Below are 25,618 nucleotides of genomic sequence, written 5' to 3'. Positions count from 1 at the left end.
AAAAAATTTCCCCCCCCCCCCCAGGGGGAAGGGGAAAAAAATTTCCATTAATGGGTAAAAAAAAAAAAAAAAAAAAAAAAAAATGGAGTAGGTAGTAAAAAAACACCTAGTAAAAAAGTTTAGACCACCTGTAGGTACGTGTTGTAGAAGGAACATGCTGCTAATTGCCGGTTGAAACATCCATTTGATTTACATTCATTTGCTTTTACCTACATGCATAGTTTTCTAAGCTGCCTACCAAAGAATTTTTACTAAGACCCTTGCTTTTCTTCATTTTCACAGAAACCCGCGAAGAGTAACTGGAGGAAAAAGCACGAAGAATTCATCGCCAATATTCGGGCGGCGAAACAAGCACAAGACTTCATTAAGAATGGTGGTGATGTTCGGGACCTACCCCCACCACCCCCTATGGACACTTCCGACTTGGTGCCCTGTCCTCATTGTGGTCGGAAGTTCAGTGAGAGTGCAGCCGAACGACATATACCCAAATGTGCCAACATGCGTCACAATAAACCCGCACCGGGCAAAGCCCAAAAGTCTACCGTCAGACGCTGACACTAAATTCCAATCAGCTCAGTCAGTTAACTTTGCGCAATTTTGTAGATACATTTTTATTGTGATATTAATTTTAAAAATAAGATTTTTCTATTTTTATGACATTTTTTTACAGTTACCGAAAGGTATTGTACCTACAGAAAACTAATTGTGGGAGGAAATGTATTTCATAAGTTTTTTACAAACACTTTTATCTTTTGTACTTTGCTTTTTAACTCTCGAGCATTTTGAAAAAGCTTTCTAATGCATTCTAAAACTGTAAGCTGTGCATTGGCGGCAGTATTCAACTATTTCAAATATAGCATGATTGGAAAGAAGGAAATATCTACCTACATGTTTGTTTATTATTATTTTTTTTTTTTAATGCTGGATGTGGGATAAGCTCTACGGATATGCTTCAAGGTTGCATACTTTTTTATGGACCGAAAATTCTTTTTTTTAGGCTTTGAAAAATTCCCTGACTTTTTTGGATTTTTGTCAATTGTGAGAAATTCCCTGACTTTTCCAGTCTCCATGAAATTCCCTGACAATTCCCGGCTTTCCACCCTGGTAGACACCCTGCTAATAATACATACGTTCAATGGACTTCAAACAGTAACAACTCATATTATAATATTATCTACGAGTATTTATGAGCAATATCTATTATTTTATACGAATGCCATAGCTACAGTATAAGGTTCATTTCCTCATTCATTCCGATAAAACTCGTAATGGTTCATAATGAAATTGTTATTTTGATTAAGTGGTGTAATTAAATAAGCAAGGTATTCAATTAAATGATGCATCCGATTGTTTACATTATATCCAGTATGTGGGTACTGGGAGGTATTTACCTAAATCGTACATATTATGTATTAGTTATTCTCATGTATCAAATAGATTGGTATGTAGATGTAGATGTTGATGGATGCACGAAATGTTATCACGTGATCGGAGATAACGTGTGAAGTGCTAAATTATTCACACATACCTATTTATATGTTGTGACATTTCCAATTTATTTGTGTCAATGAGGACTTCAATGAAGATAAATTAATTATGGCAATGTTATTTTCGTGAAAATATGTAAATATAGATACCCAGTATATGTAGATCTAAGGTAGAATAGAATATACCCTGTTTATCCTGCCAGAATGAGACTGAAAAGTCCCTTTACTCCCGCCGTCTAAACGAGGTGGTAGGGTATTTTTACGTACTATTTATACAATTTTACACAGACCCATTACCTATAAGTTTTAAATACCTCTACGTAGAATATACATGTAAAAATAGGTACTTAGGTACCTCAATTTGGATTCAAAAATAGGAAATTAGACCCCCAAAAACAATAAAATGACATCGTGTACACGAATCTTGCGGTCACACGAGAAAGTTTCTGCGTGTACATAAGGAGCAAGAGTTCAATGCGCAAGATTACTATGCTCGCTAGTGTGAATATTTTATTTTCATTAACTCCACATTGTTTAGTTTTTAGTTTGGCCCCAGTCACGTTGGGAGTGCTAACGAGTCCGTGGTATAGGGTGTTTGAATCAAATTAGTAAATTTAGTGCCTTCTTTACTTCACTCAATTCACATACATACTCGTATGTATTTGCCGATTTTGATGGTGAAAATTTTAAATTAAGCACATGTCATCGTACTTTCTCCACAGGCAATTAATCGTTCAAAGCTCTCGATTTTCTAATCAGGCAGATAATTAGATTTTGGGTACTTTGTTTACAATTGGTGCTTTTGCAGATATGTATCTCAGTAGATAGTGCCGAGGACTTGTTGAATGTAATTTTTTAGTTTGGAAATTGTTTGAACATCTACCTACATTGCTGAGACCAAATCAAAATTAGAGAGGTGTCTTCAAGGTGTCCGTTATTATCAGATCTAATGGGTTTTTTGTCATCAAATTATCACATCCTTTTATTACATTATCACTCAATTAAAAGTATCGAAAAATCCGTATGTAATAAAAGAGGTGATAGATAACGAAAACAATAAAAACCGTGCTGATAACCTTAACACTCGGTCAATTTAAAAGTCGTGTTTTTAGAAAAGCTTATACGGGTCAAACTTTTTTATGGTCACGGAATAGATCAATATTTTACCCTCGTAACCTAAATATTTAGTTCTTTAAAATAATAAGTTCATTGACTTGTGCTTGATCTCTTTTATAATCTCTTTTTAGTCCGTCCAAAACGCGAATACCGCGAACAAAACGCGAATACCGCGAACAAACCGCGGATACCGCGAACAAACCGCGGATACCGCGGAAAAAACGCGATACATAAGGAGCAAGAGTTCAATGCGCAAGATTACTATGCTCGCTAGTGTGAATATTTTATTTTCATTAACTCCACATTGTTTAGTTTGGCCCCAGTCACGTTGGGAGTGCTAACGAGTCCGTGGTATAGGGTGTTTGAGTATTACTTATCAAACGGTATGTATGGATATGGACATACATAGGTCATGATATAAATGAAATAGATAAAGATGAGAACAGGCTAGTTATATTCATTATTACTTATCAAACGGTATGTATGGATATGGACATACATAGGTCATGATATAAATGAAATAGATAAAGATGAGAACAGGCTAGTTATGTCCATAGATAAAGATAAGTACAATATCATGTTATCTTATATCCAATGATTTACATATTTAAAACAATTGCGAACAGAGAATAATAAAATAACAAAACACAACAACAAAAGAAAGAGTGATGAAATGGAGGGAAATAATTTCGAAAACTCCGGAAGGAAGGAAGAATAAAATAACAAAACACAACAACAAAAGAAAGAGTGATGAAATGGAGGGAAATAATTTCGAAAACTCCGGAAGGAAGGAAGAACAAAACAAATAACAATGAGTTGACAGGTTTATTGCATTGCTTGTTGACAAGTGTCTGAATTTACCTTTTAACAAGCCAAGTTGTCCGATCATAGGGCAGACAACTTTTAAAGTTGAAACTCATATAAATTTCTTGTCAAATGATATCTGTAGAAAATGTAGAAATATGTAGACCTTGTACTAGTTGTAAAAAAGTTAACAAGAGATTGTATATTGACACTTTTTGGCATTCAAATGACACCTATCGTATCCAATTTATCATTTTACAGGTTAAGTCCTTCTTAGAACCTCCAATGAATGGGGTCATCTTACAAACATATGGTTCTGGTAACTTTCCATCAAACCGAGCAGATCTGCTAGAGTTATTGAAGTCTGCCAATGAGAGAGGAGTCATTATTGTCAATTGTTCTCAGTGCAGCAGAGGTACCACTTCCAATATATACGAGACCGGAAAGGTAAGGGACAGCGCTTTTATTGTGTCTTAGAAGATTACACTAGCAATGATAATATTAATATCATATACCTATCTACATACCAAAAAGTTACTATCTATCTATCTAATTTGCGAGGTTTTCTGAGAAAGAAAAGTACTGAAATATTTTTATGTGTTGATTTACAGAGCCTTACCGATGTTGGAGTGATAACAGGCTATGATATGACACCTGAATCCGCCCTGACTAAGTTGTCATACGTATTGTCAAAATCTGATTGGACGTTGGAAAAGAAGAAAACGGTAAGTAAATACAAACAGGAGAAAAATGAGGTTGATATATAGGTCGACCAGGTTTGGATAAGTCCTTCTATGGGGACAGACATTTTCTGAGAAAGAAAAGTACTGAAATATTTTTATGTGTTGATTTACAGAGCCTTACCGATGTTGGAGTGATAACAGGCTATGATATGACACCTGAATCCGCCCTGACTAAGTTGTCATACGTATTGTCAAAATCTGATTGGACGTTGGAAAAGAAGAAAACGGTAAGTAAATACAAACAGGAGCTAAAAAACAAACGTTTTGAAGCTTTGTAATTCAAAACAAGAGAGAATAATGGAACATGTAGACACGCAGAATCACAGACACCGAAGCGAATACAATAGTCCGTCCCTTATACCTTTTTATTACTATTGTAATAATAAAGGAAGGACGGACTAAAAAACAAACGTTTTGAAGCTTTGTAATTCAAAACAAGAGAGAATAATGGAACATGTAGACACGCAGAATGAAGGTAAGAGTAAGAGGGATAAATCTTGAGTGAACTGCCCCCTTGAGTATCTCTACCATCTCTTGAATTATAAACATCAGCAGGTACGCGTAAAATAGACAAATGCAAAAGAGTACGACAGTTCAAAGGAAAGAGAACACGAGCTAAGCGGAAAAGGTAGATTAAAAGAGACGGACCGAGATAAAAGAAGGGTTACTGGGGAATAAATTAAATAAAGCACAATCTTGTTGAATTTGCATTTTCCCAGATCATGTTGACCAATATAAGAGGAGAGCTGACATCAGAAAAAAGCACCGAAGGAGGCTACGACTTGGTTGGGGCAGTTGTACGACTGCTAAACTTGACAACGGAGAAAGACAAGGATGATTTGAGATCTGTTCTATTTCCTGCAATGTTACAATCTGCTGTCATGACGGGTGATTTGAAGCGAATGGAAGAAATTAAAGGCTACGTAAGTAACATCGTTTACGAATTTTCAATGAACCCGCACTTAACTACATTAATCTCTAAGTTAAGCGAATGGAAGAAATTAAAGGCTACGTAAGTAACATCGTTTACGAATTTTCAATGAACCCGCACTTAACTACATTAATCTCTAAGTGCTTCAGAGAGACCTCAGGGAGCACTACCATTCGCTCTAAATTCTAGTTTACCTCAAGAAATAACCCAAAAACTTGATATTGATGGCGTTCCATCTCTATTTCAGGGGGCGGATCTATCTATCAAGGACGCAGATCAAAGGTCAGCTCTGCACATTGCATGCTGTGAAGGTCATACGGACATTGTCAAATATTTACTTCTCAATGGAGCCAGTGTCCATGAAAAAGATAGGTGAGTGTACTTTCTATCACTGAATCAGATGTTTGATAGCGGCGTTCGCAACCAAAATCAGCGTCCTCTTAACTGAACTCTTTAACATTATTTGATGAAAACTCATTACTGTACATGTGTAGAAACGAGGTTTCCTCAAATAACCTTGAAGAGTTCAATTAACGGTGTTGACCAATATAAGAGGAGAGCTGACATCAGAAAAAAGCACCGAAGGAGGCTACGACTTGGTTGGGGCAGTTGTACGACTGCTAAACTTGACAACGGAGAAAGACAAGGATGATTTGAGATCTGTTCTATTTCCTGCAATGTTACAATCTGCTGTCATGACGGGTGATTTGAAGCGAATGGAAGAAATTAAAGGCTACGTAAGTAACATCGTTTACGAATTTTCAATGAACCCGCACTTAACTACATTAATCTCTAAGTGCTTCAGAGAGACCTCAGGGAGCACTACCATTCGCTCTAAATTCTAGTTTACCTCAAGAAATAACCCAAAAACTTGATATTGATGGCGTTCCATCTCTATTTCAGGGGGCGGATCTATCTATCAAGGACGCAGATCAAAGGTCAGCTCTGCACATTGCATGCTGTGAAGGTCATACGGACATTGTCAAATATTTACTCCTCAATGGAGCCAGTGTCCATGAAAAAGATAGGTGAGTGTACTTTCTCTCACTGAATCAGATGTTTGATAGCGGTTTGACGTCACTGTATAGCTGCTAAAATTTAGAAATACCAATAGCGAGTTTTTGCAACCAAAATCAGCGTCCTCTTAACTGAACTCTTTAACATTATTTGATGAAAACTCATTACTGCACATGTGTAGAAACGAGGTTTCCTCAAATAACCTTGAAGAGTTCAATTAACGTGGGGGGGGGAGAAACACAATAAAAAAAAAAAAAAAAAAAAAACGAGTGTCTCCTTTACTATTAATTCTCATTAATTATCAATCTTACACTGGTAATGCCGCCACTGGTCGCCACTTGATTAAAGTAGTTACTCAAATGTCCTCACAAGGCTGAGTGCACCCCGTACTCCAAGCACAAAGCTGAAAAAACTTCGACCCCGCCGGGAATCGAACCCAGGACCTCCGGTGTACAAGCCTAGTGTGATACCCACTCGGCCACAGAGGTTGCCTCGAAACATCATCAAGAGAAAACTAAGGCGGAATGCATACTAGAGAATCTTGGATTTCCCATGGTTAAGTACAGGCGCTATTTCTGTTTAATAAGGGGACAGGAACCCGTTCCGTTTAACCCTAAGGTCTGCCTGATAAATTTCTTTACTGATTTACATTAACCCCATTTTAACTATTTACCTGCAGATATGGCGGTTTTCGACCACCCATAGTTGTGCACAAACGGCAGAGACGCCTCAAGGATTGTGTTGCGAATGTCTGCTTCATTATCACTCTTGTCTGTATCTTTCGAGTTCTCAGAAGATGAGTTTGAATCGCTCGATGACGAAGTTGATTGCTCAAATTGAACACACGTTAAGTGAATGCATTTTCTGTCTGCAAGAAAAAAAGTTTGTTGTTGTTTTCAAATGTCGGGAACTTGTCCATTAGGTCATTCTTCTAAAAGAAGCCAGCCTAGTTAGCTTAGTTGGTAGTGCGTCTGCCTTGTAAGCGCTAGGCTGCGGGTTCGATTCCCGCCCGGGGCGGATTTTATCCTGATGGGATAATGTTCGTTCTCGGAACGGCTGGCTTTCTCCTATCCTGTCTTCCTTCTCTCTTCGATTTCGGGACGATAAGACCATAGCAGTTAAAGTTCCCTCTGTCAAACCTCTTAAAAAAAAAAAAAAAAAAAAAAAAAAAATCAAAGTATTTGTAGATCATCATCTAGCTCAATTTATTATGTGTTCAAGAAACCATTGCTTAATTGTAGCCAATTTCAAACAACATGGTGATAATTTCCTTCTATTCCTGTTTGTTTTCAGAGACCCTACAAGTGTATGTACAAGGGTTGCACCAAGCGCTATACTGACCCTAGCAGCCTAAGGAAGCATGCTAAGAACCACAACCACGACCATCTCACTCCTGCCAAAATGAGAAAGCTCAACTATGCCAAACCTGGCGACATTGTCCCTTCCGTGCGAAACGTCAACAGTAGTGTCCCATTGAACCCAGACTTCACCGTGTTTAGCTGTGGTGAACCCAACCTCCTGATGGAATCCTACGAGTTGCAAACCGTGACTCATGATCACATGCTGGAATACATTCCTTACGACACTATCCATGCCACTGGGAACATATCTCGTAACTTGCAAGACGTGCCTGACCTCGGTCTTGGCTTTGGCTATCAGGAGGGAGAGGCTGCTCAGTTCAGTTTTTGAACACCAGGGCGCGTCTCCAGTCTGATGCCATGTTGCCATGTAGTCACCAAGTTGTGTCGTTTCTCATTGGTTAGCTAGGTGGTGGAGAAGAGTGGTCACGTGGTGTGTTATTAGTTCCTAACGACCTTTCCCACTAGCTAATAATGAGAAGTGACACAATGTAGATTTTTAGTCAATGGGGAGTAGTGTTATTTCAGCCTTTGCAGGATCTTTGGGTTTCCTAGTAACGCGATTTGTTGTTATGAAGTAAGTAAGCAGGAGTAAAGGTCGAAATCATACAAGATGTCGAGATGAATACATTACTTATTCAGTACATATCATGTATGCAATTTCTATTAGGTAATCGATTTTTAGGGAAAGACATTACAAGTTCTTGTAGGCAAATTTTGAAAATCAAGTTAAAATATGAATGTACTTCTGATCTCAGAGTGATCCTAAAAGGGTCATATCTCACAAGTAGGTAATTTTCTGTTGGACAAGGGCTGAATATTATTGTTATTAGGTATTATATTGGGATTTAGAAAATTATATCTACTTAGAATTAATTCTACGAAGATACCTACCTAAGTAAAGTAGGTACGTACATTAGGTAGCTATTTTATATTTTGTAGGTATTTATTTTCCATTGTACCTACTAGGTACCTATCGAATAATTATCAATCAATCAATCAATTTTATTTGTACAAATATACAATTGTATGTGGTACAATGTTAAGGCTACGTACTAATCTAAACTAAAACTAAATCTATAATAGGTACCTAATATAATAATACAATCTGTAATAAGCCCACCGTGTCTGCCATAATATATGCTATATAATGTGCAGGTAGGTAGTAGATAGTGTGAGACGATAACAAACAAGCAAGCAACAAAAAAACAATACCTACATAATGTTCAATAGCCCATTCACCTGAAACATTTCTAGAGTTGAGAGCGAGTTGTCATCAATCCAAGCTAGATTGGATTCTATCAATTTTAAACCCTTGTTGATACACAGGTAAGAGAAACTACTGATCAAATGCTGGCTAAGACTAATGTTTTGTACAAATAAATAAACAGAGCTGTAGACTTTGGGAATATCAGACATATTCTCACAGTAAAGAAGGTAATAGAAATTAGCTAGACCACATGATGGAAATAAATTCTTTTTCCATTTTTTAGGCTTTGAAAATTTCCCCTAATACATTTCTATAAAACACAACTAAACCACTTGATGGAAATTCTTCCAATGGAAAAATAAGTGAACTCTGAAGGGACTGACTCAAGTTTTCTAGAATGCTACTTTTACAACTCCTTAATTCTTCATTCAGGGATACACAATTATAAAAGCTGACAGGGTTCTTGATTAATTTACAAATCAAATGAACAATTTTCTCGGCTAAAATGTACAGGCTTGAACAGGACCCATTGTCCTTCTTCTCTAAATCTGCATTCACCATTGGATTACCAAGGATTGTCACCAGGGAACAAACAAGTGCAGGTTTCAAATCATCCTCGTAATGGTTATCATTGATAAAGGCGTAGAACTTGAATGACTCCGTGTACATCTCTGTTATCATTTCCACGTCATTGTCCACCTCGAGCAGAGTCAATTCTTCTCCTTCCAATTTATGATTGTCCATGGTCAAACTTGACAGCTTATTCTCAATCATATGAAAACACCATTGGATACATGTACACTTGTTGATGATCTTATCAAACAAAAGTGTCAGGGGTTTGAGTAAAATGAGGAAAACATCATTGGAATTTTCAGTCCCGTATTCAATGAGAGTGAGGAGCATACCTTCACTCGATGATACCTTTGCAAGTTCACATAGAATATTCTCAGTTTGAGTAAAATGAGGAAAACATCATTGGAATTTTCAGTCCCGTATTCAATGAGAGTGAGGAGCATACCTTCACTTGATGATATCTTTGCAAGTTCACATAGAATATTCTCGTAGAATTCCAACTGCCTTCGGAACAGTTTGGCTTCCTGAACTTTGCCCTCAATGTGGTCAATGACAAGCTTGACAAGGTCTTCATACAACTCATTGGCTATAGCGGATTTATACTCTTCACAATCCAAGATTGGTTTCAAAAGTCTCTCATCTTGTTTTCCGAGTACTTTGTTCATTACCTGCAGGATCTCTTCTTTACTTTGATTTGTGGCAGACATGACTGTCAGTTTGAACAAGCTGTTGATTAAATTGATGACAGCACTGTGGTGGTTAAAGTCTTCACAATCCAAGATTGGTTTCAAAAGTCTCTCATCTTGTTTTCCGAGTACTTTGTTCATTACCTGCAGGATCTCTTCTTTACTTTCTTGATTTGTGGCAGACATGACTGTCAGTTTGAACAAGCTGTTGATAAAATTGGTGACAGCACTGTGGTGGTTAAATTACTTAACATAGGAAGCAAAATACAAAATCTGTCGGAAATGTCTGAAGTGTTGGAAGTGTATGATCAGTCTGCGCGCTGCTTTACAGTTTTGTGCAAACCGATCAGAACGGCATGCGCAAGCCAGTTTGTGTAAAGGGCTTGAGCGTGTAAACCTACCTTAAGGCCTTGGTATAATTACAGTTAGTTCCCTCTAGCAAACCTCTTGTTAAGAAAACAGCTATTTCTGTTTCACAGCTAGAAACAATACCTGATACTCGGAAAACGGCCTTACCTTGTATTGTAACAAACATTGTACTGAGCCAGCCCAGTTAGCTTGGTTAGTAGCGCGTCTTGTAAGCGCAAGGCCGCGGGTTCGATTCCCGCCCGGGGCAGATTTTATCCTGGCGGGATAATGTTCGTTCTCAGAACGGCTGGCTTTCTCCTATCCTGTCTTCCTTCTTTTCGATTTCGGGACGATAAGACCCTAGCAGTTACAGATCCCCCTATCAAACCTCTTTAAAATAATAATAATGGCACTGAGTTCTGTGTTTTATGTGCCACTTCAGAGGGTGTTATGTAACCAAGTCACAGCTGAATGTGAACAAAGTCAAGTGTAACAAAACAAGTACTCTTCACTTAATTTCTAAACTTCAAACTACTTTTCAAGGAACTTTCTACCTCTTCAAAAGAGATCTACAACAACGGGATTTGAATCTTTTGTTGTAGGCACTGAGTTCTGTGTTTTATGTGCCACTTCAGAGGGTGTTATGTAACCAAGTCACAGCTGAATGTGAACAAAGTCAAGTGTAACGTGTAACAAGTACTCTTCACTGAATTTCTGAACTTCAAACTACTTTTCCAGGAACTTACTACCTCTTCAAAAGAGATCTACAACAACGGGATTCGAATCTTTCCTTACCCAAAACAAATTACCATTTTTTAGGTTAGATTTCCAAAAGTTCGAGCTTTCGAAGGTAATTTAAAGATTACTTACGTAGTTGGATGTGGACAGCTCTGAAATTCAATAAACTACTCGTGCTCCTCAGGAAAAATGCCATTTCCACTGGGCTCAGCAAAAAAAGCTGAACTTTTAAGAACTTTTGAAAAAATTCAAAAAAGTTTTTTTTTATCAACAAAACTTACCTCTCGTACTTTTTCAAGACACTGCTAGAGCGCGCTACAGGCTACAGCGTATCTCTGGAACTTCCTTCAGCACCCGCTAGAGCGCGCAACGGTTTGTTTACTTTTTGAAAAAAAATCCGAGCGGATAAGCGCGAAATTTCAAAAAAGTGTGAATTCAAAATTTGGACTTTAGAATATTTTTCTTTAAAAAATTAGAAATTTTCCATTTCTACCGATTCTACCCTTGAAAAGCTGATCCACTCTTCTTAAAAAGATGACTTCTAAAGTGGCGACTCCAGTAAGTACCCATTATTTGAAATCTATGGTATTTTGTTGATCTCAACCAGCCAGGTGGTAGGTACCTCACACAGCATACAGGCTTTTAGCATTCCCAAGTTCCCCTGCTGAAATGCGAGGGATTGTGAGGAAGGGAACAGCCCTTCTGCCGCCCATAAATTCTATGAGACACCAATTTCTTTGATATTTGTCTTGGCATCATCATATGAAAACCTGATTTAGTGGGTGCAATAGTCAGTCCTATGTACTGGACTGCACACACAGGAATTTTGTTTGAAATGTCCCCCTTTTTAACCCTCTGTCGGGTGCAATTCATCTGTGAGATGAAGTGACTACCTAAATTTTTTTCTGATATGCAGCACTGGGGGGGATTGGTCTTGTGACTTTTCCTCATTTACCTTCCTTGATACGTGGTCAGTTTCAATTTTTGTTTAGTATTGACAGGTTGGCCTGTACAGCATACTTAATCTAATCTATTGGATGTATTGTGTCAAATCGTGTAACTTGTCACACTTACGCCCTTTTGGTAAATATTTCATATTTCAGGACTCCGATGTTCATATCACATTTGAAGACCAGCAGAAAATCAATCAGTTTGCCAAGCACAATGCTAAGTTGGAGGATTACAAAGATGAACTTAAAGTGAAAGAGGTATGGCAGGATCTCCTAGCACAGTTTACTAGTGGTTCTGTGAACTGTAGACCTCACTCAGATTCTTTTGCCTAAGCTGAGACTTTAACAGTAACATCCTTTCATATCAGAACTGTAGACCTCACTCAGATTCTTTTGCCTAAGCTGAGACTTTAACAATAACGTCCTTTCATATCAACAATTATTGTTGTTTAACTTGGTACCTATTTGAATTTTGGACAAATTTACAATTTAGAAAAATGTCCTGCTTTGAAAAAATGTCTTCTGGGTAATTCTATGTATGCATGGGTAACACTATGTAATACATAATTATGTATCAAAACAAATAAAACTATCTACATGTCTTATGTAGGTACCTATATCTAAAAAAAAAGAGGTGACACTATTACAAAACCTGTCAATCACTCTAAAGAATAAAATTAAAGAATGGTTGATTTTGAACCTTTTAAACAAAACAAAAGATTTATCTTTGGTTGATTTTGAACCTTTGAAAAAGAACAATAGATTTATTCCCACGCATATGCATATGAATATTTATTGATATGCGTGGCAATTGTACAATTGTTGTTTAACTTGGTACCTATTTGAATTTTGGACAAATTTACGATTTAGAAAAATGTCCTGCTTTGAAAAAATGTCTTCTGGGCAATTCTATGTATGAATGGGTAACCCTTTGTAATACATGTAATACCCTTTGTAACCTACTGAAATGTATCAAAACAGAAATAAAACTATCTACACGTCTTATGTGGGTATCTATCTTATATTATAAAATCAATCAAGAACTTTTGAAAAATTTCAAAAAAGTTTTTTTTTTAACAAAACTTATCTCTCGTACTTTTTCAAGACACTGCTAGAGCGCGCTACAAGCTACAGCGTATCTCTGGAACTTCCTTCAGCACCCGCTAGAGCGCGCAACGGCTTGTTTACTTTTTGGATAAGGATAAGCGCGAAATTTCAAAAAAGTGTGAATTCAAAATTTGGACTTTAGAATATTTTTCTTTAGAAAATTGGAAATTTTCGATTTCTACCCTTGAAAAGCTGATCCACTCTTCTTGAAAAGATGACTTCTAAAGTGGCGACTCCAGTAAGTACCCGTTATTTGAAATTTATGGTATCTTGTTGGTATTTTGTTGATGTTAACCAGCCAGGTGGTAGGTAACTTACACAGCATACAGTAGGCTTTTAGCATTCCCAAATTCCCCTGCTGAAATGCAAGGGATTGTGAGGAAGGCAACAGTCCTTCTGCCGCCCATACAACACATTCTATGAGACACCAATTTGCACCTGAATGTGTTAGGTTTAGCATTGCACCCAACAGAAGGTTAATGTAATGTAAAGCCCGAGTTCTAAACCTGTCAAGGGAGACAAGTATAAGAATTTCATATGTCTGAGCAAGGATACAGACAGAATACTGAATTGCAAATACCAATCAATCTATCTATAGGTATCTATCTTATAAGTATCTAAAAAAAAAAAAAAGGTGACACTATTACAAAACCTGTCAATCACTCTAAAGAATGGTTGATTTTGAACCTTTTAAACAAAACAAAAGATTCACCTTTGGTTGATTTTGAACCTTTGAAACAGAACAATAGATTTATTCCCACGCATATGAATATGTATTGATATGCGTGGCAATTGTATTAGGGATTAGGGGATCGTAATGGTTTGAAAGATCATAACGGGGGCCCCGTTCAACTTTGGGGGCCCCAAATTTCAAGGATCGACGTGTCTTGTCCTGTCTTCCTTCTCTCTTTGATTTTGGGACGATAAGACCATAGCAGTTACAGTTCCCTCTGTCAAACCTCTTTAAAAAATAAATAAAAAAAAAATAACTCTAGCCAATCAAATTGTTGAAAAAAAAAAATAATAATAATAATAATAACAGCTAATCAGATTTTCTAGCCCAAGACTCCAAGAGTAACTCAAATGGAGTTTAAACTCACTTTGTAAATCCAACCATGAGAATGCTGGATGTAAATCTTCTGAGATTGCTAGGAAAAAAATCTTTCTCATTCACTTTCTAATTTCTTACTTTTCAGAATGAATTGAAAAATTTGCAAGATGCATTTGAAGAATTGGACATGGTTCTTGACGATGATGAAATGTTTCCATTCCTCATGGGAGAAATCTTTCTGTATCAAAACCTAGAAGACACAAAGGTAAGAGAGAAAAAATTCTATACTCACCATATTTTTTACTAGTGGTTGACCCGTCCTTTGTACGGGACCATCACACACCCATATCATACACACACCCATCACAAACACACACCACACACATCCATCACACCACACACACCCATCACACCACACACACCCATCACACACACACACACACGGTCGCGCTACGCGCTCCCTGACACGTCCTACAGTGTGCAGCATAATAGGCATAACTTTGAACCGCCGCCATTTTGAATCAGGATGGAATGTGACGATTTTAAGTAGCCTATATCACCCGGAGCCTGACACGTCCTACAGTGTGCAGCATAATAGGCATAACTTTGAACCGCCGCCATTTTGAATCAGGATGGAATGTGACAATTTTAAGTAGCCTATGTCACCCGGATACTTTTCTTAACAACCACAAAAAAATTTCATCAAAATCGGTCGAGCCGTTTTTGCGTGAAAAGAGGACAACCAAAGGTCTATTTAGCGTAACAGACATACACACATACAGAAATTTTTCTAATGTGATTTTTGGAATCGTGGATGCGTAAGGAGTAAGAATAACTAGAAATTTCACGATTCCAAGCAATGCTTTGGAATCGTGGATGCATAAGGAGTAAGAATAACTAAAAATTTCACGATTCTAAGCAATGTACAGACAAATCTACAATTTTATTTACATAGATAGACTCTTGAGTGGAAGGTAACCACTAGGCAAGGTTAATACCGGAGGCGTTCTCTACCACCTAACCATTAGAGCTCCATTTTGTGGTCAAATTCTCAAATACATGAGGATAAAATTCCATACCTTGGTTGGGATTGAACCCATGCCCTGTACCGGAGGCGTTCTCTACCACCTAACCATTAGAGCTCCATTTTGTGGTCAAATTCTCAAATACATGAGGATAAAATTCCATACCTTGCTTGGGATTGAACCCATGCCCTCCTGTTTAACAGGCAAGCGTCTTGACCACTATGCCTTGGTGGCAGGTTAATAATTTTAAGACTCTTTTAATAGTTTTAATGTCCTGAAATCAGCTAAGACTCATCATGGCAAAAGTTTCAACTCCCCCATTCTTGTTCTATAAAAAAAAAAAAAAAAAAGTATATAAATAGGTACTAAATATATGGTGTTTTGATAAACAGCGCTAAAAGTCAGGTTAAGCTTGTATGAACTTACCAACCCAAGTTTATTAACACTGGAGAAGAAGAAATTTATTTATTTATTCTAAAAGCTTTGAGTTCGACCGCGTGTCCAATAGGATTGGTAAGTTCCGGCCTTGCAATTTGGGCACCTCAGTATGCAGAGTTACTACACTGGATTTGCAAACTGCAAGTCCTTGGTTCAAATCACTTACCTTTCTGATATATCGGCTGTCTGTACCGCCAGGGAAAATCTGAGGCTTTATGTCCAACTTCCTGCAATGACAACAAAACGTTTGTAGAAATAATACGAGGGTTTATGATGGTGAGTCACCTATTGGAAAATACAATGATGGAAGCTCACGACACAACAGAAAGAAGAAGGAAGGAAAGCTGAAGTGAAAAAAAGAATAAGAAAATGGTAAGGAATATAAATTCTTTCAAGAATACATATATTTTTTTCTCTTTCAACAAAGAAAGAGAGGAGGAGAGAGATAAAGAAACAAAAAGAAAGACAGGGCAAGAAAGGAGAGGGGGAAGGAGGAAGAGATTTCGGGTGCTTAATTACTTACCAATAAGGGAGAGCGAAAGAGAAAGGAAATAGGAGGGGGGACAGAAAGAGAGAGAGAGAGAGAGAGAGAAAGAGAGAGAGAGAGAGACTGCAAGAGAAAGGTGCTTTAATACTAAGAGATGAGTAAAAAATAAAGAGAGCAGAAGAAGAAAGGAGGGAGAGAGAGCGAGAGAGTGCTGTTGTAATGCTAATGGGCGAGTGCAAAAGAGAGAGCAAAAGGATATAAGAAGGAAAGAGAAAAGGAACTAGGAAAGAGATGAAACAAGTGAGAGAGTAAGATAGAGAGGGGGAGAGAACACCTTACCACAGGTATGGACCGTTTCGATTTAAAAGAATATTGGGAGGGGTTGGCGGTCGTGCTACCGGACAGACAAGTCGAGGGTTGAGGGTTCGAGTCTCCGCTGTGACTTCCATTATTTCTATATCTAGTTCTCCGTTTTTTGACAATGTACTTCCAAGGTATTTAAATTTATCCGCTTTTTTCAGGTTGACACCGTCCATATCTATTTCGTCTTCTTCACTTCCACACCGATTTAAAACAAGAACCTCACTCTTTTCTTGACTGAAGATGAGACCATATTGTCTTGCATTTCTAGTCCAGGCTGTAATCTGTTGTTGCACTTCCTCACTTGTTGTTCCGTACAGAGCTAGCACTCTTTTCTTGACTGAAGATGAGACCATATTGTCTTGCATTTCTAGTCCAAGCTGTAATCTGTTGTTGCACTTCCTCACTTGTTGTGCAGCTTAAATAATAGGCATAACTTTGAATCGCTGCCATTTTGAATCAGGATGGAATGTGACAATTTTAAGTAGCCTATGTCACCCGGAGTACTTTTCTTAACAACCACAAAATTTCATCAAAATCGGTCGAGCCGTTTTTGCGTGAAAAAAGGAAAACCAAAGGTCTATTTAGTGTAACAGACAGATATACACACATACATACAGACGGAAATTTTTTTAATGTGAATTTTGGAATCTTGGATGCATAAGGAGTAAGAATAACCAAAAATTTCACGATTCTAAGCAATGTACAGACAAATCTACAATTTTATTTATATAGATAGACTCTTGAGTTGGAGGTAACCTCTAAGCAAGGTTAACACCGGAGGCGTTCCCTACCACCTAACCTTAACAGGCAAGCAAGGCAAGCGTCTTGACCACTATGCCTTGGTGGCAGGTTAATAATTTTAAGACTCTTTTAATAGTTTTAATGTCCTGAAATCAGCTAAGGCTTCATCATGGCAAAAGTTTCAACTCCCCCATTCTTGTTCTTTCCCCCGATAGAAATCATTGGAAGAGTCCCGACAGAACATCAAGAGTGATATAGCGAGCATAGAGCAGACCATGTCATCGATCAAGACTGTCATGTCGGATCTGAAAACTCACCTGTACGCCAAGTTTGGAAACCACATTAAACTGGAAGCCGATGATGATTAAGATGTCACGAGTGGAGAGAAACGGTGCTGGAGAAATTTTCGTGGATTTAATTAAAAGGAATAGTGAAGTGAGAGACAGAGCCACACAAATGTTTTCTTACGACACATATTTTAAATCAGGGCATTAAGCCGGATCGAATGGCGTTGGAATTTTTCGTGAACCTTTCAACGTAAATTTGGTCCCAAAATGGCCTTTTTCAAAGGCTTCTTAAAGGCCGAAAGCCCACAAAAAAGTTTTCTTACGAAGTGGAATTAACTTTGGGGGCCAAGTGCGCATCGTATGGCGTTGGAATTATTCCTGTACCCTTCCACGTAAATTTCGGCCCAATTTCGATTTTCCGGACGGCCGTAGCCGCCATACGCCCCCGGTCCGAGGTGTAAGAAATGGGTTTTCTATTTGTTCTCGACTTTGCGCACCACATGCAATGGTCAAAAATTTTGTACCTTCCCACATGAGTTTTCCGACCTCAGCTCCAGGTCTAAATGGTTCTGTAAACTGTAGATTAACTCAGTCAGTCATTATCATTACTCCTTTGTCACTGAAAGGTTTTCTTCAATGCATAAATAACAAAGTACTTTGTGTTCTTCTTAGCCTTTTCCTTTTTAAATAGCAGCATTTAAAATGCTGAATCATATTGTTCAACACATAATATTTGATGCTTAGATGATATCCTTAGATCAAACTTTCCAAGTTGTGGCATTGGGCTTAGCTGCAGAATAACTTGTTTACTATATTCAATAAAATTAAGAAAAAGAAAAGAAAACTCTGAATGCATATTGTAACGTCCGTTTTATTTATTTGGACAACTTATTAATTATACATAATTCAATGTACACAATACACATAGGTACATAATAAATACTTACAATAAAATTTTAAACAAAAGTCGAAATTACAGCAACTACATACAATATAATGACAAGCCTGGAGTCTAGGCCAGCCCTAATGCATTAAGTACCACCCGATAGTGTTGTCTTCCACAGGCATTATCCCACTCAATCTCCATGAAAGCCTGAAAACCCTTAATATAAAGAAAAATGTGTACATACTACATACTAATACAAATATAGCTGTGATTCTGAACACAACTCGAATAGTGTGAAAATTCTTGAGCTAAGAGATGAGAATACTTGGTACCCACCCGTATCTCACCTAAAAAACCGGCATAAAGTCGAGTAGATGTATAAATCACCCTCGGAAAATAATTATAGGTAATAAATTAAGCATTGTATTAAAAAGGTAGGTAGGTAGGTAAGTCTTATATCTCACCCGATAGAAATCATTGGAAGAGTCCCGACAGAACATCAAGAGTGATATAGCGAGCATAGAGCAGACCATGTCATCGATCAAGACTGTGATGTCGGATCTGAAAACTCACCTGTACGCCAAGTTTGGAAACCACATTAAACTGGAAGCCGATGATGATTAAGATGTTACGAGTGGAGAGAAATGGTGCTGGAGAAATTTTCGTGGATTTAATTAAAAGGAATAGTGAAGTGAGAGACAGAGCCACACAAATGTTTTCTTACGACACATATTTGAAATCGGGGGATTAAGCCGAATCGAATGGCGTTGGAATTTTTCGTGTACCTTTCAACGTAAATTTTGTCCCAAAATCGCCTTTTTCAAAGGCTTCTTAAAGGCCGAAAGCCCACAAAAAAGTTTTCTTACGAAGTGGTTTTGAGTTTAGGGGCCAAGTGCGCATCATATGGCGTTGGACTTATTCGTGTACCTTTTCACGTAAATTTTGGCCCAATTTAGATTTTCCGGACGGCCGTAGCCGCCAAACGCCCTCGGTCCGAGGTGTAAGAAATAAAAATGTCTTTTCTTTGTGTTACTATATCACAACTTTGGTGCTCACTGCAGCATTGTAGGATTTTTCCAAATACATATATCGCAATAATCCAGCTCCCAATTACCTACCATGCTGGCACCGGTCGCTATGCGCATTTATATTACATAGCTACTCATTTTCCACACGAGGCTGAGTGGGCCCCGTAACGGCCAGTCACGGAATCAATCATTTGCATGATACAAATTTCTTGACCCCGCCGGGAATCGAACACGGGTCTCCCTTCTCTCTTCGATTTCGGGACGATAAGACCATAGCAGTTACAGTTCCCTCTGTCAAACCTCTTAAAAATAAAAAAAAGTTTTAGATAACACTTCAGTCGATCATTTAAGACCGCTTTAGCGTCACCTATGTTAAGCTACGCCGAGCTAGGCCAATAAATGGATGGGTGACTTAAACCTTTTATTGGGAATAAAGGGAAAACGGGCTCTAGTCTTGATTTTAAATCATTACATGAAAGTAAAATCAAAAAATCAAATCAAGAATGATAATAAACTGAATATTAAACATATTAGGTAGGTCTAGGTACAAAGGTATTCTTTAACCATGATCGAATAAACTACGGGCTAAAAAATTCCCGGAAAGACGGGCCCAGCTTGTTAAGTTACTTTTTCGGAGTTTCGACCTCAGATTTGGATTTTCCACAACTTTTAATCGACTCTTGATTTTAAATCATTACATGAAAGTAAAATCAAAAAATCAAATCAAGAATGATAATAAACTGAATATTAAACATATTAGGTAGGTACAAAGGTATTCTTTAACCATGATCGAATAAACTACGGGCTAAAAAATTCCCGGAGGGACGGGCCCAGCTTGTATTAGGTAGGTACAAAGGTATTCTTTAACCATGATCGAATAAACTACGGGCTAAAAAATTCCCGGAGGGACGGGCCCAGCTTGTTAAGTTACTTTTTCGGAGTTTCGACCTCAGATTTGGATTTTTCACAACTTTTTACGTAGGAATCGACCTCCAATTGCAACTCCTCCATTTTTACCCATTTGCAACTCCTCCATTGTTTACATTTTTTGTTTCCAAGTTGCGACAACACGCTTGCTGTTGCAATTGCAACTTATGTCTGACCAATAGATAGGTAACCACACCCGCAACCCGCAATCTCATTGGGTCAAGTGAAGGCACAGACCCCAAATCAGCTGATTTTGAGTTTGTAGTTGTGTACATCTTTGCGGGTGCGCTCCCCAAATCAGCTGATTTTGAGTTTGTAGTTGTGTACATCTTTGCGGGTGCGCTCAAAAACTCCATCACCCTTCACCCTTATCACCATATCTCCAGTCTGCCGTCGGCTTTTCTGGCGATAGTCGTATTTTTTTAAAGTGAATAAAGTGTTGCCAGATTGGACACATAAGATTACCGTACAATACGCGTATTTTATTTTGTGGCAATGTTGGAAAAAAGTGAAAATTTTTCCATTTCGTCCATTTTTTGTATTTTATTATTCACTTCCCCTCCTTTTCTTTTGGATATTTTTGGATTTGAGTGAAAAATTTTTCACCTCTGTTGGAAGAGAAAAAAACTTGTCGCCATCAAAGTCCAAACTCCAAACACCAAACTGAAAACAATCATCATTTTATCATTCATCATCAAAAATATCTTCTTGGAGAGGGTAATAAAGAAAAGTTCTCTATTAATCAACCATTTAAGAATAACTTGTAGGTAGTTCAGCCCGTACCTGTCAGGTTTAAATGATAGTGTGCGTACTCATGAGGTATCAGGTAGACCTGACAGGCGGACCTGATCAGTGCCACTGAGAGTGGTTTTTTTTTTTTTTTTTTTTTTTTTAAGAGGTTTGACAGAGGGAACTGTAACTGCTATGGTCTTATCGTCCCGGAATCAAAGATAGAAGGCAGACAGTATAGGAGAAAGCCAGCCGTTCCGAGAACGAACATTATACCATCAGGATAAAATCCGCCTCGGGCGGGAATCGAACCCGCGGCCTAGCGCTTACTAGGCAGACGCACTATCAACTAAGCTAACTATGCTGGAAAACCAAGTTTAACTCGTGGCGTGAATAATCTGACTGGTTCATTTATAAAGTTACAGCAGATCACTATCTAAAGCTGTGTCCACATAATTATAATGGACAAGCATCAATGAATGAATATCAATTTTGGGGAAGTTACAGCAGATCACTATCTAAAGCTGTGTCCACATAATTATAATGGACAAGCATCAATGAATGAATATCAATTTTGGGGTTTTTTTGCAGTCACTGAATCCGAATATGTCAAACGTTTTTTAAGTCTGACAGACTATTTTTATAAGCAGATCACTATCTAAAGCTGTGTCCACATAATTATAATGGACAAGCATCAATGAATGAATATCAATTTTGGGGTTTTTTGCAGTCACCAGTCACTGAATCCGAATATGTCAAACGTTTTTTAAGTCTGACAGACTATTTTTATAAAAGGATATTTTGAGCACATCTATGCCTGAACAATCAAAGAAATTTTCACAAAATAAAAAACAAAAATTTCCGTTGTGGTGGCACAAAGAGACAAAAAAAAATGTTTTTTTTTTTCGAAAAGAGAGGTTACGAAAATTAAAGAAAGATGGATATTTTGAGCACATCCATGCCTGAACAATCAAAGAAATTTTCACAAAATAAAAAACAAAAATTTCCGTTGTGGTGGCACAAAGAGGCAAAAAAAATGTTTTTTTTTTTTTCGAAAAGAGAGGTTACGAAAATTAAAGAAAGATCAAATAAACAAGCAGATGAGTATAACAATCTAAGGAAAAGAGTAAAAAAACAGATTAAATTAAACTACCAAGAATACATTAAAAAAATTACGCAAGATATTAAAAAAGGGGAAAGTAAATCTTTTTGGAACTTTACAAAAGATAAAAGAAGAATACATTAAAAAAATTACGCAAGATATTAAAAAAGGGGAAAGTAAATCTTTTTGGAACTTTACAAAAGATAAAAGAAAAAAAAAATCGGAAAGAAGAATACATTAAAAAAATTACGCAAGATATTAAAAAAGGGGAAAGTAAATCTTTTTGGAACTTTACAAAAGATAAAAGAAAAAAAACGGAAAAGAATTGTCTTCTTTATGAAGGACAAGAAATAACGGAACCCCAAAAAATAGCGGATACATTTGCAACACACTTTGCAAAATGCTATAATAAAACAAAAGCCTCTTACAGTACAAATGTTGAGTCTGCAGTAAACAATAATACGAGTAGTCACTTACACATAGATAAGATTACCGAAAAAGACGTGTTAACAGAAATAAAAAATATGAACCAGAACAAACCTCCAGGGCCAGACTGGATTCCTCCCTCATTTTTCAAAAAGTTTGCTAATATCCTAGCCAAACCAATAGCAGCCATTTTTGATAAATCCATAAGAACTGCTATTTTCCCCACATCATTTAAAGAGTCCGTGGTGAAACCGATCCCAAAAAAAGGGTCGGATAATCATGTAGATAATTATCGTCCCGTTTCAAACCTAAATATAATGGCAAAACTTTATGAGTCCATTATTTACAATAAGATAAGCACACATGTGTTCAATTATGTGTCAGATCAACAGCACGGATTTGTTAAATCCAAATCCACAGTCACGAACTTAGTGGAATTCACAGATTTTACTGCCCGCGCTATCCAAAACAACATCCAGGTCGACGTCTGCTACACTGATGTCCAAAAATGTTTCGACCGCATTTCCCATGATAGTATCATAAGTAAACTAATAAGCAGCGGTTTTTCACCGCCCCTAGTTAAGCTGTTTGTTAGTTACCTACAGAACAGGAAAGTATATGTCCTATATAAGAAATGTAAGTCTCAACCCCTTTCTCCCCCTTCGGGCGTTGTTCAGGGGTCAAAAATTTCAAGTCTCATATTCATACTCATATACATACAACGACCTACACGAACACGTAAAACATTCTCAAGTTCTTTTATATGCGGACGATCTAAAAATCTTTAAAGCTGTAGAAACGATAAAAGATTGCCAACAATTGCAAGAAGATCTTAATGCAATACAAACATGGCTCTCTAGTGTAGGACTTAATTTTCATCCTGAAAAATGTTGCGTCATCTCATATAAAACCAAGAAAATTAAATTTGATTACAAGTTAGATAACGTAACCCTCCAAAGCCAAACACGAATAAAAGATTTGGGGGTGATATTCCAGAATGATCTAAATTTTGACGAACACAGAGTAGACATAGTTAGCATGCAGCATTCACTCAGACATATACACCAGTGCCCTAAATCACCAACGTAAGGAAAAGTATCTTACAAGTGTAATAGCCAATGAAAAAGCAGAATTTTGAATTTGGACGAATCATATCGAAATATGGAAATGTAAATACTTTTCCATACTTTGGTGATTTAGGGCACAGGAGGGGGAGTTAAGAGAAAAACATCAATGTGGTGTTGGCTTTGCATTGATGTGGTGTAGGAATGAAAAAAGGGCCTTGAACCAACCTTCTCATACTAAAATCCCTCTTGTTCTCAGGTTTCATAACAAAATTTTTAAGTGTACCTATCTAAATAAGCAAGAGGGGTTGATGATCCTAGGTCTAGACCCTATCTATGGCCAAAATTTGCTTGAGACTGATATCAGACCGACAATAGATCAGTTGCACTTACTTGGGTGATGTTTCAAAGTCATAGAGCAGGAAAAATGAGGACCAACGGAATTTTTCTTTTTCTTCTACAACTTCTAGATACCGAGATAAATCGATTTAAAAAATACTGGTAAATCGCAAAGTTTGACGTCACAGCATACGTAGACATAGAAAAAAAGGCATATAAAAGATTAGGAATGATCATCAGATATTCAAAGTCAATAACAGATATGGGGAAATATGGAAATGTAAATACTTTTCCATACTTTGGTGATTTAGGGCACAGGAGGGGGAGTTAAGAGAAAAACATCAATGTGGTGTTGGCTTTGCATTGATGTGGTGTAGGAATGAAAAAAGAAATATGGAAATGTAAATACTTTTCCATACTTTGGTGATTTAGGGCACAGGAGGGGGAGTTAAGAGAAAAACATCAATGTGGTGTTGACTTTGCATTGATGTGGTGTAGGAATGAAAAAGGGGCCTTGAACCAACCTTCTCATACTAAAATCCCTCTTGTTCTCAGGTTTCATAACAAAATTTTTAAGTGTACCTATCTAAATAAGCAAGAGGGGTTGATGATCCTAGGTCTAGACCCTATCTATGGCCAAAATTTGCTTGAGACTGATATCAGACCGACAATAGATCAGTTGCACTTACTTGGGTGATGTTTCAAAGTCATAGAGCAGGAAAAATGAGGACCAACGGAATTTTTCTTTTTCTTCTACAACTTCTAGATACCGAGATAAATCAATTTAAAAAATACTGGTAAATCGCAAAGTTTGACGTCACAGCATACACTTCTGTAGGCGATGACATCATAATTCATGACCCCCACTTTGTTTGTTTGTGTGCAAGCATTTTTACACATTTTGATGTGAAATCTGACATCACAACTCTTTGAACTTTTTCAATAGAAAGGCAATTAATTTGTTTGTGTGCAAGCATTTTTACACATTTTGATGTGAAATCTGACATCACAACTCTTTGAACTTTTTCAATAGAAAGGCAATTAAATTGAATTTTTGACCTTTTAAAGTTACTTTTTCAGAGTTTTGACCTCAGATTTGGATTTTTCACAACTTTTTACAACCTTTTATTAATAATATATTCCCAATTGCAACTCCTCCATTTTTGTTCATAAATATGAGTGTAAGGTTGGTTGCTAAGTTCACTCTAAACATGTGATAAGTGTGAAAATTTAAACTGAGTTTAAACTAACTGTGCCCCCAGACTTTGATCAAAACCACTTTGTAAGAAAACTTTTTCGTGGGCTTTTGGCCTTTAAGAAGCCTTTGAAAAAGGCCATTTTGGGACAAAATTTACGTTGAAAGGTACACAAAAAATTCCAATGCCATTCGATCCGGCTTGATGCCCTGATTCCAAATATGTATCGTAAGAAAACATTTGTGTGGGCTTTCGGCCTTTAAGAAAGGCCAAAATTTATGTTGAAAGGTACACGAAAAATTCCAACGCCATATGGTGTGTACTTTACCCCTAAACTCAAAACCACTTCGTAAGACTCAATGTAAATGCCCACACAAATGGGATTCTTTGGGGGGTGTTTACCCCTAAAACGGTCTCCTCCCTATAAATTTCACCTCCTATATGCTCTGCCCTATTAAGGG

The 25,618-nt window shown here is 37.3% G+C and overlaps 5 protein-coding genes across 5 annotated transcripts in view; 4 read left to right on the top strand and 1 right to left on the bottom strand.

Moving 5' to 3' along the window:
• LOC103516093 (zinc finger C2HC domain-containing protein 1C-like) overlaps positions 1 to 887 on the top strand; it is a 2,169-nt gene extending 1,282 nt beyond the window's left edge. Inside the window, exon 2 of the mRNA XM_026828591.1 lies at positions 257 to 887. Within this exon, the coding sequence (XP_026684392.1) occupies positions 257 to 555 (299 nt within the window). The 3' untranslated portion in view covers positions 556 to 887. The remainder of the gene's footprint in view (positions 1 to 256) is intronic.
• Positions 888 to 1,337: 450 nt separating this feature from the next.
• LOC103516092 (L-asparaginase-like) lies at positions 1,338 to 6,114 on the top strand. Its single transcript, XM_026828590.1, has 8 exons — positions 1,338 to 1,383; positions 3,013 to 3,080; positions 3,669 to 3,854; positions 4,019 to 4,132; positions 4,870 to 5,073; positions 5,329 to 5,453; positions 5,605 to 5,818; positions 5,985 to 6,114. Exons 1-8 carry the CDS (start codon positions 1,338 to 1,340, stop codon positions 6,111 to 6,113), a joined length of 1,086 nt encoding a protein of 361 aa, XP_026684391.1. The 3' UTR covers position 6,114.
• Positions 6,115 to 8,671: 2,557 nt separating this feature from the next.
• Positions 8,672 to 10,162, bottom strand: LOC113470280. The gene is made up of 4 exons (XM_026828589.1): positions 10,024 to 10,162; positions 9,685 to 9,861; positions 8,990 to 9,571; positions 8,672 to 8,907 (listed from the first exon to the last, which is right to left on the bottom strand). The coding sequence occupies exons 1-4, from the start codon at positions 10,109 to 10,111 to the stop codon at positions 8,672 to 8,674; spliced, it is 1,083 nt and encodes a 360-aa protein (XP_026684390.1). The 5' UTR covers positions 10,112 to 10,162.
• Positions 10,163 to 11,423: 1,261 nt separating this feature from the next.
• Positions 11,424 to 18,254, top strand: LOC103516090 (probable prefoldin subunit 4). The gene is made up of 4 exons (XM_008481044.2): positions 11,424 to 11,569; positions 12,115 to 12,219; positions 14,265 to 14,384; positions 17,389 to 18,254. Exons 1-4 carry the CDS (start codon positions 11,546 to 11,548, stop codon positions 17,539 to 17,541), a joined length of 402 nt encoding a protein of 133 aa, XP_008479266.1. The 5' UTR covers positions 11,424 to 11,545; the 3' UTR covers positions 17,542 to 18,254.
• A 2,691-nt stretch (positions 18,255 to 20,945) lies between these two features.
• The window catches only part of LOC103516088 (guanine nucleotide exchange factor MSS4), a 7,783-nt gene continuing 3,110 nt past the window's right edge, over positions 20,946 to 25,618 (top strand). Inside the window, exon 1 of the mRNA XM_008481039.3 lies at positions 20,946 to 21,018. The gene's annotated coding sequence lies outside the window, so the exon portion shown is untranslated. The remainder of the gene's footprint in view (positions 21,019 to 25,618) is intronic.

The sequence above is a fragment of the Diaphorina citri genome, unplaced genomic scaffold (assembly GCF_000475195.1).
Source record: "Diaphorina citri unplaced genomic scaffold, Diaci psyllid genome assembly version 1.1 scaffold1487, whole genome shotgun sequence".
NCBI classification, from domain to species: domain Eukaryota; kingdom Metazoa; phylum Arthropoda; class Insecta; order Hemiptera; family Psyllidae; genus Diaphorina; species Diaphorina citri.
Note: the sequence above shows the minus strand (reverse complement) of the source record. Positions and strands in the feature narration are given on the sequence as shown.